The sequence below is a fragment of the Amblyomma mixtum genome, chromosome 1, assembly GCF_055824585.1.
Source record: "Amblyomma mixtum isolate Tamu chromosome 1, ASM5582458v1, whole genome shotgun sequence".
NCBI lineage: Eukaryota > Metazoa > Arthropoda > Arachnida > Ixodida > Ixodidae > Amblyomma > Amblyomma mixtum.
In genome coordinates this window covers 142,132,127-142,152,429 of record NC_143012.1, presented here as the reverse complement: position 1 = coordinate 142,152,429, position 20,303 = coordinate 142,132,127, and the positions used below count along the sequence as shown (strand labels likewise).

General features: G+C 47.1%; 1 protein-coding gene, 1 long non-coding RNA gene and 2 pseudogenes across 2 annotated transcripts in view; 3 read left to right on the top strand and 1 right to left on the bottom strand.

Moving 5' to 3' along the window:
• Positions 1 to 20,303, bottom strand: part of LOC149367780 (uncharacterized) — a 190,015-nt gene that overhangs the window by 107,659 nt on the left and 62,053 nt on the right. The window lies entirely within an intron of this gene.
• On the top strand, positions 487 to 1,670 carry LOC149367787 (uncharacterized). The gene is made up of 2 exons (XM_089557465.1): positions 487 to 642; positions 1,320 to 1,670. The coding sequence occupies exons 1-2, from the start codon at positions 580 to 582 to the stop codon at positions 1,668 to 1,670; spliced, it is 414 nt and encodes a 137-aa protein (XP_089413591.1). The 5' UTR covers positions 487 to 579.
• LOC149367786 (uncharacterized) lies at positions 13,301 to 14,526 on the top strand (annotated as a pseudogene).
• Positions 19,071 to 19,822, top strand: LOC149367785 (uncharacterized; annotated as a pseudogene).

The window sequence follows — 20,303 nt, the reverse complement described above, 5'->3', positions numbered from 1 at the left end:
ACTCCACGCGGCGCGATCTGGAGCAACGGAAAGCTGCGGTGCAATGCCATCTACAGGTGGCATCTGGGATCGAGACAGCTAATCTGTGACCTTTATATCAGCAGGCATGTCGCTTGGCTCGTTTCAATGTTTCGTGCTTAAGCTCGCCAAAATGCCGCAGTTTTCCGTTGCTCCAGCTCCCGCCGCGTGGAGTATACCACTTTTGTCCCCGATAGTACATTGGATTATGGCTGAGAGAGACTGCCCGCCTTGTTACCGAGAAAACTGTGGCACCTACCTCAGCCATCTGTTCACAAAGCGCGTACTTTCTGCACACCAGTGAACACAGTCAGCACATGTCCTCTCTGCATCACTGTCGCCTTTTTGTTGCTAGAATGCTTTAGGTTCGACAGGTAACTACTAGAGAGTGTGCAGCATTCGTAATTTGTTCCTCCTTAAATTAAGACCCTTAAGTTATGTAATTGTGCGCGACTTTCCATCCTTTTTAGGGACATCAACAAAAACGGAACCACTACAGGCTCGGGCGCCATTCAGTGGCCCCATTACAGCCGGATTCATGAATTCTTGGGGTCGTTACCAATGAACGACCCCTCACTCGTTCAGGAAACCCGCTGTGCTGCGGAAGCCACGGAGAGGAGGTATGTAGATCAAATTTAAGATTGGCAAGGCACTTGTCAAAAAAGAGGTACTCTACCACTGTGTCACTTTTTCATATACATCCCTGTGAACTATGGAAAATGGCCTTTATTGGAGTAGTTATGATCTTGTGGTCATGAAATATGTGGCACACTCCAATGCTAAATAAAAATGCCAAGGTGACATCACATACAAAATGCAAACAGCCTGACATTACTCTGTCTGTCTTTTAGAACTGCTGCATGTTGCATGGCACACAGCATGCGCTAGGTTGCATTTGAACCATACTGATGTTTATCTCTAGTTCCATCCTCTCCGCATCATCATATCTGTTAGTGCTGTCATCCTGTCTTTTAGCGCTACAAAGCATCAGCCACCTTACATTTCAAGTGTGGTCATGATGTCAACAGAATCTGCCATAGATGGGCCCTGAAGGCATTTGCTGAGGCAGTAAGCAAAAACATGTCCTTGGAAGAAACACTGCCAATGTATTTCAAAAGCCTGATTACTTCTCTGAAATAAGTAAACCTGACAATATCACTGCTTCAATTCACAGCTAGTCACTAGAGACATTCTTGTTTCACACACGCAGAAATGATCCCACACTTCTCACCTCTCTATGGAGCAAAAACATTAACAGGCAAACATAATAAATTGTTGCTTCTCTGTTCTATACGATGCAGATCATTGTTGACATGGTGGTGGGCACCAACAACAGTGGCGCTGAGGATGCCAACCCAGCACTGGCAACGTCGCAAGAACACACATTGAACGCGGACGACAGCCAGGTCGTTGAACGTGTTGCAGCCGAGTCAGTGGCCATTGAGGAAGGAGGAGCTGAGGGGCAGGCAGGCATCCGCGAGCAGCAAAACCCCAGAAAAAGGATGCGGACTGCTTCGTCTGACTTCAGACAAGCTTTGCTCACGCAGCAGAGGAGGTTGCGTGAGAGCTTTGAAGCGTGCCACGCCAGAGAAATGGAGATGAGGCAGCGGAAATTGGTGAATGCTTTTAAGAAGTTTTTTGAATCTACATAAGAATTTTAAGGGCACAGGGTTGGCCAATATGCATTGCATGCGTATTGATGCTTAGTTAAGACCTATTTTATTGGCAACTATACCGCACAGCTCATTAGGTTTTATTTTGACCTATTTGCCATTCTCTCAGCGAATTTTTATGGTTTTTTAATATTTTCAGAGTTGTATGTTTGTATTTTGTTGGTTTTTACTTTGCCTACCAGTTTTCTCTGTGTTAGTTTTCAGACTCGACGGTTTTCTTGATGTAAGTCGTGCCGTGCACTTTTTTATTCTGTGTGACGTTTTCTTCAAAGCTATGTGCAGTATGGCATTATTTGATATGACTCCAGTTTTATAATGTTGTTTTTCTTCCTTGCTGTTGTGGATTTGTTGCACTTGTTTTAGCACCTGTGCGATGTTGCGCAGCAATATGTGATATTGAAGGCAGTGTTAACCATATGCAACAATGTCACTCCAGATTTTGTCTTTTTGTTTTCATGAGCATTTTTTGCATTTGTTTCAGCACCTGTGCAATGTTGCGCAGTGATTTGTGAAATTCAAAAAATTGGTAAACTGGTTATTGAGGAAAGAAAATGGTGCAGTATCTGTGGCACACTTCTCGGTGGAAACCTGAGCATAAGGGAAGGGAGGAAGGTGGGAGTTAAAGAAGAGGGATAGGTGCCACAAATAATTTCGATCACCCGGGGATCTTTAACACATTCACTGCATCGTGAATCACCGCAAGGTTACGTCATTTATCCATGCTGTGCGGTTTCGAACTACGCAGTTAAGTTCGGTTTGACTTTGCAAGGAAGTGAAGGTCATTGTGTCATCCACATCGAAATCGAAAGTTGTACTGCAAGCAGTAGAGCTCTGGCTCTAAAAAATACATCGTTGGCTCTAAAAAATACACCCATCAAGATCATTTCAGCACCCTTGTGGCTCATCAAAGGATATACACTGCATCATTGATCCACTCCACGAAATAAAGTGCATGAGAAATAATTTGCAGAAACTTGGAAAGTTTCTGATAAGGGGAACATTATTATTTATGCCGTATCAACATGCACAGAATGTTTTTTCACCAGGAACTCTTTTCTCATTTCAGAGCTACCACAAGGATAAGAAGTATTCCATTATCATTATGAGGCACTTTTGGAGTACGAGGAGCAACAGGCTGGACTCCGTGCTGTCCCAAAGGTCACAAAAGCACATGTGCACCCAAGTGCCTTCCAGAAAATGAGTGTGAAACTTGCAGTTCAGGTGAAACATTCTTCTTGCACATTTTTATGGATGAATATATCTTTAATTTGAGGCAAAAAACAAGTTGCCACATGCACAGCAATTTAAAATTAAGGGCGGCCGTATCCCACGGTTTTGATATTTTACTCATCATTTCTTGACCCTATTTTATATTCTTTTTTTGCTATTTGCATTCTTTGTTTCAATATCCTAATTTCATGGACATATTTACCATATGTCTCTTGATTCTGCATGCTAGAAGCACACAATTTATCTTGTTTTTGAAAAATTGTGAAAATTAACAAATGAATTAAATTTCCATTAGGCCATCCTTCCTATGAAGAAGTGCACCAATGATGCTTCCTGGGGCACAACAACAGAGCTTAAAGACACTGCATGTGACCCAATGAATGTAGTGGTGTCAAACTAGAACACTCCAAATTTTCAAGGCTATGAGACACTTGCAGCTTGTAGTGAAGACACGACTGCAGACATACTCAAATTGGTAGGAGGCGTTTCAGTCGCTGTCTTTGAAAAGCTACGATGAATAGTTATTGACACTTTTAAAGCACACAGATCCGAGGAGATTGTTAGTGCTTCAAACAAACTTCCCGTTTTTAATGAAGCTAAAACTAAACCTATCATACTGTTCCAGGTATTTCTTTTCCGTGCTGAATGTTTTGCACGAAAAGTTGAGGCCCCTTTTATATTGTTACGCCGCGCTGCGGCGCTGGCGCACTGCAGTGCAGCGGAAAGAAGAAGAAGAACACGGTGTGCGCGAGACCGTGGTGGAGCCCGCCTGACGCTGACCGTCCAGTGACGTCCCCGATCCCGACTTGTAAATAAACCCGTTCCCGTCCTCGCAACTTCGTGACACTTGGTGGAGGTGGGGTTTTGACGTCCTAGACCCTATCTCCGTTCGCAGCAGCCGACGCTTGGCCGGGCTACCACCCGAATTTCCCATTATGGCTACCCGCAACGGCACAAATCCACCACCTGCCAGCACCTCTGAGCCGGATCCACAAACCAGCCGGGCCAGCTCCGAACAGGTCAGGTTCTGGCCGCCTCAGCGCGAGCCCCGCATGTTTTCTGGCGCTGCGGACGAGGACGTCGAGGAGTGGCTCAAGCACTACCAGCGTGTGAGCAAATACAACCGCTGGGACAAGTCGATGCAGCTTATGAACGTTGTTTTCTTTCTTGCGGGAACGGCACTTTTATGGTTCGAGAACCATGAGGACGCATTGGCTACATGGGACAGTTTTGTCGACGAGCTCAAGGCGTGTTTCGGTGACACGATATCGAAAAAAAAGAAAGCCGAACAAACACTTGCCCAACGAGCTCAACGACCTAACGAGACTTGTACAACGTACATTGAGGAAGTCCTAAAGCTGTGCTCCACTGTAAATCGCACCATGACTGAAGACGACAAAGTCGGCCACCTCTTAAAGGGTATTGCTGAAGACGTCTATCATTTCCTGATAACGAAGGACGACCTCGCCAATTCGTCTGACGTCATTCGTCATTGCCGAACGTTTGAGGCCCTCAAGACTCGCCGCATTTCCCCCAAGTTTGGCCGTCTTTCCAACGTGCCTATCGTCGCCAGCGTGGACTTTGCGGGCAGTGACAACCTTGCTTCAATCGTCCGACGCATCGTCCAAGAAGAGCTGAGCCAGCAATTTCAACGCCCCGCCGCTGATCCCGTATACAACGCATGCTCGCTACAGCCTCCACTCCCTGAGCCACAAGTCAACTGGGCCAGACAGGCCTGCCCTGGTCCACGCACTAATACCGACCAAGGTCGCGTCTCTGCACCTCCAACGTACCAGTCCTATCCCCGCTCTGAGGAAGAGCACTATTCTGCGCCTCGGAACTCCTACCCCCCTCCGAGCGACTTCCCCGGTACTTACGCTCCACGTGCGGCCCTAGTTTGCTACCGTTGTGGTCGTCCTGGGCATACTTCCCGTTACTGTCGGCGTCGCGACCAACCACCCCGCTTCTTCACACAATCGTCGGCCCGGCCGTCCCTGGCTTTCCGTGGTCCCCAGTCCTGGAACCCTCCTCGTGACTGGCAGCCACGCCAAGACCGACTCTTCCGCCCCAATTCTCCCGTTTCCGACCGCAGCCTCACACCACCGCCTTCGCGACGTGGCCGTTCACCATCGCCTCGTCGTCGTCCTTCCCCACCACCGCCGGAAAACTAGCTCCTGCGGCCGATAGAGGTGAGGTCGCGGAACGGTCGTCATCAACAATTCCTCTGCCGGTCATCATGTTGAAGAACAAAGTGTCTGTGTGTGTTGGTGGCTTAAACACTCTTGCATTAGTGGACACCGGTGCCGCTGTGTCGGTGATGAGTTTTTCTTTCAAAAAGCGCCTTGGACGTAAAGTGATGTTTGCATGGGACCAGAGTGCCAGTTTTCGTGGTGTTGGGGGTGAAACTTTGCGCCCAGTTGGCATCTGCTTCGTATCAGTCACCATTGCTGGAGAGAAGTTTCGAGCAAAATTTGTCGTATTACTCCATGCCACGCATGATGTCATATTAGGTATTGATTTTTTACGTCAATGCGGGGCCACTTTGGATTGCGGAGCAGGAGAAATTTCTCTCCAGCGCAATATGCTATCTACTTTTGTGCAGGATTCATCCGACTGCAGTGATGGTGTCTTTAGTGTCACGCAAGATGTGCGTTTGCCAGCCATGACAGCAATGTTCGTCTCTGTTCGCTCTTCGGACAACCGCAAAGGCACCTTCCATTTGCTTGTTGAGCCAGATGTGCACAACGCCGCGAAACAGAATGTTCTGGTGCCCCGGGCCATTGTTGCCGTTGTCGACGGTTACGCACAACTATGGACAGTGAATGCTTCGTCGGAGCCTGTTTTGATCCCATCGGGGCTTAAACTCGCTCGGTTTCATGCTTACGACATTCTTACTATCCAATCTGTGTCTGAGTGCGAGCCTTCCAGTCGAGCAGAAGACTTTTCCGTCAATATCATGCGCATGATCAGCAAGTCGCTTCCGTCGTCCGAACGGCTTGCTTTACAGACTGTTCTTACCCAGTATGCGTCGGTATTTGACTTCGCTCAGCCAGCCATTCCACCTTCGCTGCCAGTTACTCGCACGCAGCATCACATCAACACCGGTACTGCTCTTCCGATCAGACAGAAGCCTTATCGTGTGTCCCAGGCTGAACGGAAGCTAATCAACGAGCGAGTGCAGGATATGCTACAGAAAGGCGTCATCCGGGAGTCGTCAAGTCCATGGGCTGCTCCTGTTATACTGGTACGCAAGAAGGATAATTCCTGGCGTTTTTGCGTAGACTATCGTCGGTTAAATGCTGTGACGAAGAAGGACGTCTACCCGCTCCCGCGTATTGATGATGCCATGGACAGTCTTCAATCTGCATCGTACTTCTCGTCGGTTGACCTGCGCTCTGGATATTGGCAGATCCCCATGCATCCGTCGGACAGGGAGAAGACAGCTTTTATCACGCCCGATGGACTGTATGAATTTAATGTCATGCCCTTTGGGTTATGCAATGCCCCCGCTACTTTTGAGAGATTTATGGACACAATATTGCGTGGGCTTAAGTGGGAGGTCTGTATGTGCTACCTCGACGACGTGATCATTTATGGAAAGACCTTCCGCGAGCATAACGAAAGACTAGGTATGGTGCTGGCTTGCTTCGCAAGAGCTGGACTGGTCTTAAACTCCAAGAAATGCCACTTTGGTGAACGGCAAACCCTTGTCCTCGGGTTTCTTGTCGACAAGGATGGTATCCGGCCAGACCCACAGAAGATCGCTGCCGTGCGGGAGTTCCCACAGCCACGCTCTTTGAAACACCTTAGAAGCTTTATGGGCCTCTGCTCATATTTCCGCCGCTTCATCCAAGGTTTCGCCGAGCTCACTCGCCCTTTGACTTCCCTCCTTCATAAAGACGCCCCGTTTGTGTGGTCGCCTGCCTGTGAGTCTGCCTTCCAGCAGCTGAAGTTTTTGCTCACTTCTGCGCCTGTTTTGCGCCACTTCGACCCGGCGGCGCCGATAGAGCTCCATACCGACGCCAGTGGTGTGGGCGTCGGCGCAGTGCTTATCCAACTTCACAACGGCGCCCAGCACGTGGTCGCATACGCAAGTCGCACTTTGACCAAATCGGAAGGCAACTACACCGTGACGGAAGTCGAGTGTCTCGCTGTCGTCTTTGCTGTGCAAAAGTTTCGACCATATCTACATGGACGTCACTTCAAGATTGTTACAGACCATCACTCGTTGTGTTGGCTTGTTGGCCTCCGCGATCCTTCCGGTCGACTCGCTCGCTGGGCCTTACGCCTCCAAGAATATGACTTTACGGTGGCGTATAAGAGCGGTCGCCACCATGCTGATGCCAACTGTTTGTCTCGTTTCCCTCTGCCAGACACGGCAAGTTGTGAAGAGGACTTCGATGACTGTTTATCTTCTGTCTCTACCGAGTTTCCTAGCCTTGCGACTTTTAAGCAAGAACAACTCAAGGATCGTAGTCTCCAGCCGTTGTTTGATCAAGCCCGTACGTCTGCTCCTGTAACGCCGTTCGTCATATCAGAGGGCGTGCTCTATAAGAAGAACTATTCCGTGGAGGGTGCACGTCTGCTTTTGGTTGTCCCTGCCAGTCTTCGTGGCATTGTCCTGCATGCCATGCATGATGATATTTCTGCTGGACATCAAGGGTTTTCTCGCACGTTACACAGGACGCGGCAACGCTTTTACTGGCCTGGCCTTTACAAGTCAACTCAGCAGTACGTTGCAGGCTGTCTGCAGTGTCAACGCTTTAAGCATCGCACTGCCTCGCCTGCCGGCTTGTTGAAACCGATCAGACCACCTTACTCCCCTTTTGAGAAGATCGGGGTCGACTTGCTTGGACCGTTTTCCAAGTCTACCACGGGCCAACGCTGGATTATAGTTTGCGTCGACTGCTTGACTCGCTACGTGGAGACAGCTGCTCTTGTGTCCGCCAAAGCAACAGACATCTCGTCCTTTTTGCTACACTCGGTGATCCTTCGCCACGGAGCTCCTCGTGTCGTAATCAGCGATCGTGGGCGCCAGTTCATTGCCGATGTCGTGGAAGAACTCCTACGGCTCTGCAATTGTGACTATCGTCATTCGACACCCTATCATCCGCAGACGAATGGCCTGATGGAGCGCATCAACCGCACCCTCACGAACATGTTGTCCATGTATGTAGCGGCCGACCATAAGAACTGGGACACTGTGCTACCGTTTGTAACATACGCTTACAACACCGGAACACACGACGTCACTGGATACTCCCCGTTCTTTCTGCTCTACGCGCGCGTATCACGCACCTTTCTGGACACGATTCTTCCTTTTTCTGACCATCGTGATCCGTCCATTGCGCAGACTCTCTGCCGTGCGGAGGAAGCGCGACGACTAGCTCGCCTCCGAACACTCAGTGCACAAGTTCGCACCAAGAGCCGTTACGACAGTGGACACATTGCGGTGACGTATGAGCCCGGTGACTACGTTTGGCTGTGGACGCCACTGCGTCGACAGGGCCTCTATCAGAAATTCCTCGCAAAGTACTGCGGCCCTTTTGTTGTTCTGGATCGCCTCAGTGACGTTAACTACACAATCGCCAAAGTCACCCCAGGCAATCGCCGCTCTCGCAAGGTCCAGGTCGTTCACGTCGCCCGTCTTAAACGCTGCAGTCACAACGCTGACTAACTCGCTCGAGGTCGAGCTTCGACTGCCCCGGGCGAAGTGTTACGCCGCGCTGCGGCGCTGGCGCACTGCAGTGCAGCGGAAAGAAGAAGAAGAACACGGTGTGCGCGAGACCGTGGTGGAGCCCGCCTGACGCTGACCGTCCAGTGACGTCCCCGATCCCGACTTGTAAATAAACCCGTTCCCGTCCTCGCAACTTCGTGACAATATATTGGCCCAAACGATCGTATAATCAGATGATGATGATGCCAGAAAGCTTTAAGCCGTATTATGCAGACTCTCAGGTCATTATTGACTGCACAGAGGTCGCTTGAGCTGCACCAAACACTGTGCATGAACGCGTTCTGATGTACTCAAATTATAAAGGGTGCTTTACTGTCATGTTTTTAGTAGGCATCACACCAAGCGGCATCATAAGATTTCTTTCAAGGCCTTATGGTGGTCGTGCCACAGATTCATTTATTACAACAGACTCTGGAATTTTGCACCTTTTAAAACCTGGGGATCTTGTGCTGGCCGATAAAGGGTTCCCTCAGATAAGAAGCATGCTAGCAGAGCATGGTGTAAAATGCATTGACTCTCAGGACCACGCCTGAGAGTCAATGCAATTCGATTTCGTAATGTCTATTGCTGTTTCACAAAATCATGTAGTATTAAGTGAGATTTTTTTAGTCATACTATGTAACAGTTACGTTGAAAGCGAGACAGAATGCATGCTTGAACTTATGTTGGCTTGACCTTGAGAAATAAAGTTTATTGGTTCTTATTTCTCACTTTGATGTGATGATTTAGTAATTGCTGGGAGGAAATACTTGAAGTGAATGCCTCCAACTGTGGAACAGATGCGGCAACGAAATTCTCAACCGCATGGACTTCAACGAGAATTTGCTGCTTCTTCGAGTAAACATAAAAGAAGCACTTCTCCATGTCAAGAACATGCAGGGAAATTTGAATCTGTGTGTAATACTGGTGCATCTTTTTCACTTCCAACTTGCAGTCTTTAAATACTAAGTAAAGAACGTTACAGGTTTGTTCGCTTAACTCGACAATATTTTTGACCTTACATATGTAAGGGCATTTCACATCAAGTAGGGCCTGCACCGATTCTTGAGGTACAGTGGCGTCTGGTGTGCAGCACAGCCACGGCTGTTCAAACATCACTACAAGCCCACAAGTACGGACTTGAATGCACATGTGTTTTTCAAATGATCTCACTGCTTCAGCTTCTAAGGCACTGCCATACACTGTGACAGGGGACCAGAATCTTGTGTCTTTTGGAAGCCCTTCGGCTACTGCAATGGAATCCCATCTCGATTTTAGTATCATGTGTGGCCGGCTGCTTGCAGATATGCGAATGGCTCACATACTTCTCCAATCAGCGAAATCTCTGCCCGGCTCCCTTGTTGTTGCTTCAATATGAAGTATGTCATCAGGAGTAGCCACAACCATTGACATATAATATTCCATTTCAGAGCCTGTGTTTGCCCAGATCTCAACTGACCGGCGAAGTGCTGAAGTGCGCATGTCTCCCTCCAGAACTGGTGCAAAGTTCTGGGCCACTTCCAGCTCCTTCTGCGAAAATTTGAGGGGAGAGCTTGTTGCTGACTGCCGTGAGAAGTGATCAGTTTTTGCCCCAAAGGCCGCCAAGCAGAGCAGCCACTGTTGCCGCATCTTGAACAGGATGACAGAACACTGGCCAGCCTACGCGCCCTACAATACAGGTAGGTGATGTGCAATTTTCCAAATGCACCTCGCCTATTTTTTTTTCCTATTTTTTGTAGCCTTGTGTATTTCGCCATATTTCACGACGTGACGATCAAGCAACTACAGCACAAAACATGCAGCATGATTGACACGCTGTACTTTCACGCAGTATGCTGCGTGAAGTCCAGCGAGCATTTGTTTGATATGGATAACGATTGTTCTTTGATTTCATGCAGAATCACTGAGGACCTTTTTCAATAACAAAAAACGCACATACCGCGTGGAGGAAAAAATGCTCACCACAAGAAGTGCCATGCAGCCGACGAGGCCTTCACTGAAAAGTGGAGGTTTTTCCAAACCCTGAGGTTCTTGGACAGCGCATGACTGCCGACTCACCGCTCAATCAACGGGCAGTAAGAAGGCAATGAAGTGAACGCAGAAACGGTAAGATATTTTGTGCAACGCCTCGCACATAGTACCCTCACGATATTAGCGGTGTATTAGCGGCAGTTCTCCCGTCAAAAGCTGGAAAATGCGACTTGTGACCGGTTTGTTTGGCGTGACGCATGTGCACAAGACCGCTAGTAAAGACAGCAGAAAATAGTACACATGTGAATGCCAGCCGCCATCAGAGACCAGGACAGCATAGGGGAATGTTGCCATATTTCTTTTTTATGTGTGGGGTTGATAAATGGGAAATTAAGTGTCATAACGTTACGGCTCGAGAGTATTTTCTAGTTATTTTTAAGCCATAATATAATTATACAATTACTTTCCCAATTACGAACCTCAAAAACTAAAAAAAAAATTCCCTTCTTTTTTTCCTGGGTTTCGATGGCTGTTGGTTTCTTACCGATTATGCTTGCAGTAGGAACTGTACGTTTTGAGGTAAGAGTTCAGTATGCACTTACGTTTTTGGTTTGGATAGCAGGCCCGAGAAAAAAAGTTCCCTGCAATAACTGTCCTTGCTACTTTTCCATGGCAATTACACTAACTTCTTAAGGCCTCTGACCATGTGTGTTGAACGCACTCAAAGGTAGTAATCAGGAACATTATCACATTTCAGGAACATTATCACATTTTTTTCTAACTGCAGCCTACAGAGCAAGACAACATTGAAGCTGCAGTGAGAACAGCAGCAGAGTCCAGCGTACTCAACACACAGGCAGCACCAGCCCCACCCTCTCCGGGTCAGCAGCCAGGCAAGAAAAGGAGAAGAAATGAACGGGCTCGGAGGCGTCAACAGCTCGCTGGAACGATCACCAGCAAATCCTGGAAAAATTAGCGACTTCATTTGAGGTGCCTATGCTGCCAGAGGATCCAGCGGACCAATTTGGAAAACTGGTCGCTGCACATACTATATCTGTGCCCAAAGAGAAGGTGCTGTCTTGCTGCCGTTCGCTGCCAACCTGGTGTCGAGAGCTTGCCTGCTCCTTCCTTTCTGTGCGCTCTTCCGTCTGCTATTCACGTCAGTCGTGTGAATGCTCTTAGCACGCGGATTGCCCTCGGACGTGACGTGACGTCACGGATTCGCTCCGTCGTGTGAATCCACCTTTACAGATGAGCCCACTAATAACGGCTCCAGTTATAACGAATGCCTTCTGAAAATGAATGAGGGCGGTGTTATGGACAAAATAAGTATTATGACTCTGGCACTGTGTCTCGGGTAAAACGAACAACTGTGGCCGCAGCGCTCGTATATAATGAACGAGAAAGCATCGCAAACTTGCCCCTGAAGTCGAAAAACATGAAGATGAACGCAGGAAGAAGTGTTGCTCGCCAGCATGCTGACCAAAGAGTGTCTCAAAGCTCCCATAATGTCCCCCACGTGTCGACCCCTAAAAAACAATAAAATAGGCAGCATTCACTTTATGTTTAATTTACTGCTAAGTGTGCCCAGACGGTCAATTGCTGCGCACGTGTGCTGCAGACTATACCAACACAATACCGGTGCAGCGAAACAATGCCATACACTGCGGGTGATCAATCACTGGCAGCAATATGAGAAGTTTGAATACCGGCCTCAAGGTATGCCTGCTGGTGAATCTGGTCATGGGTGAATCTGGTCACCCATTTGGATATCCGCATTATGCGCTGCTGCCGTGCGCACGCATTGGTCTGTATCCCCCTCGTGCGTATCGTTCAAGCAGTGTAGACCGATCAATGAAAATTGAAATCAGGCATTAGGCAATGGTTTTTGAGTAAAGCACTACACCTGGTTTGTAGGTCTATGCTGCTATACTTATCTCCATGCAAAGGTTGCTTTAAGAACCTAATAACTGCAGCAAGGTGTCGATTCATTTAGAGTCCAGTGCACTGCTCAAGCACTTTACACAACGAGAGCGCATACTGTACGTCCTGCTCATAAAACGACCATGCAATGCCGTTGACTGGTATAAGCACTACTCAACTACGTCATCTTAAGACTATGATAAACTTAGATATATCTGTTTCGTTTACCCCAAAATAATTAAAGTTCAAAAGTAAAAAAAAAAACATGGCAGTCATTTGCACACGCAATTGTACTTGGTAAGATACAGCATGTGATCATCGATTGGCCATTGACCTGGGACCGGTTTCAGTTGCACTTCTCCGTCCTCCCATGGGTCTTTCGTTTACATGAACCCAACAGTGCCAGGTTCAGTCAGGGGATGAAGTTGAGCAAGGTCAGCTAAACCCGACGGCTCTCCGGTTACATGAGCTAGATACAACTCTTGTGGCGTGCCCTGTGAGGTGCGACTACACGAGTAGGAAACTGGCTCCCACTACTGTCCTCCACTGCAAAAAATGCTTTCGGAAACCTAAGTGTGAATGATTAGGTGTAATTTGTGGAGGGTGCTGCTCATCAACCCACCCCTCGGGAGGAGTTGAAGGGTAGAGTCCAGTCCGACCCGACTTGCGGCGTTTACATGAACCTAGTGACCAACCCAGCAATTCGATTGAACCCGTGGCACCGCTAGGCTGTGGTTTTCAATGTGTTCTTCATATCTGTGTGCATGCTATGCCAACCGTATACATTATGAGACAGTGCCGCACGACTTACCGGAGTGGAAGCAATGTTAGATTCCCCACGTTGCCCAGCGACCTGCAGCAAAGATCCATGTGGCTTCGAGCAATTAATCGCGACAGTCCAAACATGGACAGTCAGATCGCGTTCGCGTGCTCTGAGCACTTTCTACCAGGCAACTACGAAACAAACCTGGATGTCCTTCAAAGCCTCAGTATGGACATGAAGAACGCTTGCCTCAAGTGAGATGCCGCACTGACACAAAGCCTCTGGCCCGTCGCACCGCCAAAAAAGCGGAGAACATCCGAGGTAAGTGCCCGTGATGAAAATTACCAATTCTGTTACAATTTATTGTCCTTTCGGTTGCTAATAGCTTTGCTTTTTTTAGGAACTACCCGAACTGCAGGATGTCGAAGTAGTCATGACAGTCGAAGAGGCACGAATTTCACCTCGAATAGTTGACAGCTGCACACAGACATCAAGAAATATCTCGAGTGTTGCCTGCCAGACTGGCGGCAGTGATGTGCAAACACGATGCAAGATTTTCCTTGCAGCAGCGGTGTGTTCGTTTCCTTCCCGCATTCCACAATACATTGCGTCGCAATAAATTTGCCGTGGTTTAGGAAGGAGGAGAGGGAAGGGGCATCGATCGGTTCATTATCCAGTGGTACCACTGAACGTTAGACAAATTCTGGAGGAGGCATTCGTGTTGTATTGGGGCCTCCAAAGGAGGCCACCATGCACTTCACATGCAAGTAGTGATAGTATAGCTGATATCGTTTAGCAATCACATGCCTATTAGCTGATAATGAGGAGTCCATGGCTATGCGATATTAACACAAAGAGCGCTTGGGATGGCATGAGTTTCATTTTCTTCATTAACTTTCAGATACACAGGTGAACCTCTACATTTCCCAGAGGAAAGATACGCATGTGCAGACAGATGCCTGTCAGTCCACCGGCACATACTGCGAAGCTTGCACCACTACAAGTGCTGCTCCAACCTGCATGGCACCACCTACTTCTCCTCACCATGTTCCCCCTCTGGAACAGTTCCCTCAGTACCAATTGATGGTCGAGCACAGTCTCCCATCCCATTTGCTCCACGACAGTCACCCACTCCCATAGAATCTGATGCCTCAGAGAGTGAAGAGGAGGAGGATGACATTCAACAGAGCTTGGAGTTTCTCCCATCCCTTAACGGGACCTTCCTGGGGTAATAGTCACGACTTTATGTGCACCCCTTTAGTGTGTGCACTGCATGTCATTGCATTGTGACAGCGTGACTAAAAATCAGATCAGCCATTAAGGAGACAGAAGAGCACATAAGGATGTCCTCCCTTTTCTTGGGTAGAGGCAGACATGAGTACTGTCTGCGCTCGCATAATTGCATTGCGGTGATGCACATGTCCTCTCTGCACCTGGCCGACTTAGCACTGTATGAATATTCACAAAGCAGCTCTTGATCCATAGGAATGCTTCCACAATATTCAGGGGCACAAGCAGCTGCTCATGCAGCATCGATGAGACAAAAAATCTTGGAGCTTTGCAAATCTGTGACCACATTACTTAGAAGCAAAAAAATGCATAGCATGCAAAAATATGCACTAGAACACACAAGCCAGTGTTAATGTTGGCTGCCGTTACATTTACTGCTCTTTACTCCTGTTAAATTCTAGCCTCTAGTTATCTCAGCAGCATAAGACATGAGAATTTAACCATTACAGCTCACTCTGTATTGTTTCAGACTTTACTCCAGCACTGAGGAAGTCCTTCTGCAGGATGAGAGAAAATTCGTCGTATCTGAAAGTTGCCTGAAAGAACTATTTCAAGTGTACCCGCAAGTGCTTTGCCGCTTGCAAAAGTGAGTAGTGTGCCTGGGACTTGGCTTCAAATAGGGACACTGTGTGCAAACCACCACCCCCTAACATGGACAAGCCAAACGATGATAAAAGGCAAAATTGGAGGCACCAGCCTCATCTCAGTGCTCCAAACGTTCAACTATGCAAACGTGCAGGCGTTCACGGCACGAACAATTTACAACTACCAGTGAGGCTTCCTGCAATCAGCAAGGTAGGAAAAAGGTTGTGCATTCTCATATAAAGAATTATTGAACCAATTTTTTAGAGCACATGTACATAAAAGGTCCATCAAATGATTTTCAGACAACAGCCAGACTGATCTCAAAGGATCTTGAATTTCCATAAGATGTATCAATCATTTTTGATCCCGTGCACTCACTTTTGAGGTCACTTTTGAAGTGACAGGTCCTGAAGTCGACAGTGCACACGCACAACGTAATTAGCACCAGATGAGGACCATAATCAAAAGAGCTAGCACCATGTGCTTTCCTGGAAAGCAAGTGAAGCAATTGTCTAGAAAGTTGATCACGCATGCGTACAGCACCTGCGTAGACGTTTCTACACGTTTGCTTCGCTTGTTTCGCAGCAGATGGCACTAATAATCTCGCTATTATGCCAGTTGTGTAGCCTTTACTTCGCACATTTTTATTCATGTTATTGAAAAGTCAGAGTGCCCAAATGTTATGCTTGAGCAAGTGAACAAGTGCATAAAAACTTGAAAACATCCCTGTTCTATTAAACTCTGTATAACACATCAATTGCTCCCGGTTATGAACTGAAATGTTTCTTCACCCTCATACCTTAAAGAATAAGGAAAAGTTCCAAAAAAAAAAGGGTTCTTAAAATCGTTTCATGGTACCTGTTAAGGACAGAAGCAAAGAGGCACTGCAATAGTGCTCTGCATTTGATCTGATATTTAAAAGCTGCATCCTTGCCGTACCAGATCTGGCAACAACAGGAGGAGTTATTTCCGCAGGTGGAAGGCTGCGCTGTGGACCTGCCTGACATTGGATGCTGCGATTCCCCAGGCTTTTCTGCAAAATTTTTAACCTACTCGCTGCACGTCACCCAGTTCAACAAAATTCTTCACTTCAAGCAAGCGCATATAGGGGAGGCAGAGCTTTTTAATAAAGCGGCGTTGTGATGTATCTTAGCTTTATTCCCCGCAAAAGTGCACAGATGTCAAATCAAGCACCTCCATGGAAAAGTACACACTTGTGAAGAGCCTCAACATCGTGAAGGAGCGGAGACTCAAGGTGACATCAATGACAACTGACCGGCACGTCCAAGTCACACAGTACACGCGGACACCGGAGCCCATCATCCAACATGACATTGATTGTTTACAAGCCTCAACCGGTAGCGCTGAATGAAAATACCTGACGGTCATAGCCACGCTTCACAGATAAGACTGCTTCCTCCATGATGTTTTGCAGAATGCCGCGAAATTTTAGACAAAATTTCATTGGATCAAGCAGACTTTCCCACAAGGGGGATGGACAGTAAAACTGTAGCAAAATAGCGGAGGCTGCTGAAGCTGAAGAGGCACGCTTTTCTTTTTGGCTGTTTTTGACCCGAATGATGATGAGGGAAGGGCCTGCCATGCATGCAGTGCAGAGGTTGCGGATGGGCACTGTGGTGCGGAACTAGATTCCTCCTGTTCTGGGGGCGAGGGGAGGGAAGGCGGGTGTTTCGGAGTGCAAGTTCAAGAGCCAGATTAACATATTATGAATGAAGGATTAATCTGCATTCATTATTACACCTCTATTCCAGGCATCAAGAAGAAGCTGGATGTCCACGCAAAACGAACTGGATGCAGTGTACTAGAAGTGTGGATCCAGCCAGCAATCACCTATACTGGTGTGCAGCCCTCAAAGATTGCAACATCGAGCTACTGACGGACATGAGGAACAGTAAGGAGCGGCATGTTGCAAATATGCACACGGGACACCCAGGGCTCTACACACATTGTGCACATGATGACTTCGGAGAGAGGCAATGGCTAGTTCATGATGAATAATGTAACTTGAAAGCAAGATATACTTTCTGCAGAACCCTCAATTTACTTCCTTCGTATTTATTTATTTGCTTTCTATGTTGGAATCATTATCATGTGATGAAGCATGGCTTGCGACATGCTGAAATTGCAAAGCTTTGTCAAAGCGCCAAGCTGCTTGCATCCAGGAACTGTGTTGTTATCGGTGAATATACGAGTTATTAAGTCAAAATTCTCGAAGTTATGCCCACCTAAAAACACGATATAAGACTACTCCTTGGTGCCATTTAGAGAAGGCTTTTCCAGGAAATTGCTTTGTCAACGCAGCAACAACCGCACACGAGGTTGTGAAGTACCCTCACCTCCTGAAAGACATTAGGTAACTGGCCCCTTGTACACACACCTTCAGCTTGGAGGCCTTCCACAGTGTACTGATAGGCTTCGCACCAAAGTCTGTACGCTCCTCACCTGAGGGCATGCATGCAAGGTAAGTAGTGAATGAGATTAGGGGAAAATTTTCACTTGATGAGCTGCTTATTTATTTGTCCGGTTTTTCAGAACACAACTGGCAATACTCCATTTCAATGAGAATGCCAGCAAAGGAGAGGCCATCACAGGTGAAGAAAAGGTACAGCTTTCTAAAAGGAAGGAAAGTCACAGCTGTTGCTTGTCCCGTGAAAGCAGGGCCTACATATGCTGAGTAGTTTACTTAGCATTACAAAAAAATGTTTTGTAATGTTTTTGATGTCCGAGATCACAAAGGGATACAAAACAAAATTTGGGCTATGAAAACAAAATAAAAAATTACTTGAGTATAACCAGTGATATCGGCAACAAATTCCTTTCTTTTCAGTCTATATGCTTCAAACCAATGTGAAACCAATGTGAATAAGTGTAATGTGCTTTAGGATATGACTGTTCTAAGCCACCCAGTTGTGTTAGTGCAATACAACATTGCGGGTTGATATACCCTAGGACCAGACAGCCCCCAATGACACCAACCATGAAAACAGCCATTGGCCATGCCACTATGTGGGGTACATTACAGGCCTCACTTTATGTATCTACATTAGAATTTTACTTCAATCTTTCACAGGTGCACCAGCACCTAACTCTCAACTCTGTGTTTAGAATATCGGCCCCACCAACATTTTGATGGCATATTCCATCCAGCGATCAAAATATTCAATTTCATCTACAAGTTCTGTTGTGTATGTTTCCATGGAAACTAAATCTACGGTTGTGTATGGTCGTCAACAAAGGAGTATTTGCTATACCTCTTTAGTATGCCCTGTTGTATGACTGGTTAGTGTCACAAATGTTTGCAATGATAATGTTCATGCTCATATGCACACCTATTGTTTTCCACATTATTTTGGCCTGCTTCTGACGGAGATTTGCGGAAAACCATTCGACTGCCTCATCCCCCATGAATCACTCTTTCCCGTGGCCCTCTAAGGATGAACTCGTGGCAGCAAGAAGGTCTAGGTTTGCCAATAACATGAGGTGAGCAGCACTGCCTAGTACAGGTGCGTATTCCCTAATATCACTGAATCAGTGTTGAAGGGAAGGCAAGGTGCTGCAAAGCGGTGCAAGGTTTACTTGTAGCCATTCATTGATCAAGAAGCTACCGAGTTCAACGAAATACCGGCAATCTCATGCTGGCAGAAGTGCACCAGAAGAATGCGACAACTCTCCCACGTCAGATGCGCCCACTGAAGATGAACAGTACGCTCCCAGCACCTCCTCACTGAACCCTTCTCCAAGCATCGACCCCGAAAATGCACCATCTGCTTCCAGTTCTTGGTTCTACTTTCCGAGCGAAGATGACTGCGAAGGATCCGACTTGCTGAACAAGGAAAGCGACCATGATCCTGCCGGGTGCGCATCTTTCCCCTAATCCGATTTTTCGCCAGAGGACATAGCCACACTAGTTATGGACTTCGCTGCCACATCTGGGCTGACGTGGACACAGATAGAAAGCCTTATGAAGTTTGTTGGCTTCATACTAAAGAGGGATGATCTTCCAGACACAAAATTTCTCTTTAAGAAGTTTGCTGGGATTTTGCTGGACACCCTCATGTTACATTATTATTGTCCGGACTGCATGCGTCTGCTGGACGAGTGCGAAGGCGACCCAAAGAAGCGGAAAGGTGTCCAACTGACGTGTATGCAGTGCAGCCAGAGGTATTCAGGGAGTGCTCTCGCCACAAAGGGCAATTTTTTTTTGTCAGTTTGCCAGTGGAGCAGCAGCTTTCATCTATGCTTTCATCAAAAGAAGCTGCCAGAGCACTAAGGATCGCCTTAGAGAGGATATTTCAGCCTCGCGACACTGCCCTCAGATGTGTCATAACAGATGGGGAGTTGTACACAAAGCAAAGAGAGGAGCTTCGCCTCAGCACAATGGACATAACGTTGACAATGAGTTCCGATGGATGTCCGCTGTTTAACTCCTCAAAATATTCAATCTGGCCCGTGTAGATGGCAATTAACGAGCTGCCCCAAAGTCTGCGGTGCAGAAGCCTAGCAATACCCACGCTTTGGTACGGCCAATCCCATCCCAATATGACTCTGATGCTTATGGCCTTCACAAAGCAGATGAGGCTGCTTGGCGACACCGGGGTAAAATGGACCTGAGAAGGCCAGACTCGAAGGTAATATCGTTCGCTCAGTGTATTTCATTTCAGTTGTAGATGCTAAGGCCAACCCGTTTCAGAACTAAGCCCCCAGAAAAAGGAAATTTCAGCATTATACTCAAAAATCCTATATGCTTTGATTCTTTTTCAAAAGAATCACCAGTTTTTACCAGTTCGTGAAGGAAAATGTATATTTTCTTGTCCATTTTTGTTTTTCGTTGATTTCCAACCGAAGTTCCTCTTACCAATAGGCAGATACGCCACTCTCATGCCCTCTCTTTAACGACTCACTTTGCAGGGACTAACCTATACAAATTCTCCTTTTTCCCTAATACAATTGCAGATTGGAACAGTTTGCCTGCTTCTTCCCTCCATTCTTTAGATATGCAGGAATTAAGTATTTAATAGCTACGAAATCTTGCCTCCTGTCAGTTCTTAGGTGTCGGTTTTGATTGTCAGTTTTTTTTTCGTGCTTACGTTTTATGTGCAGTAATAACCGCTTC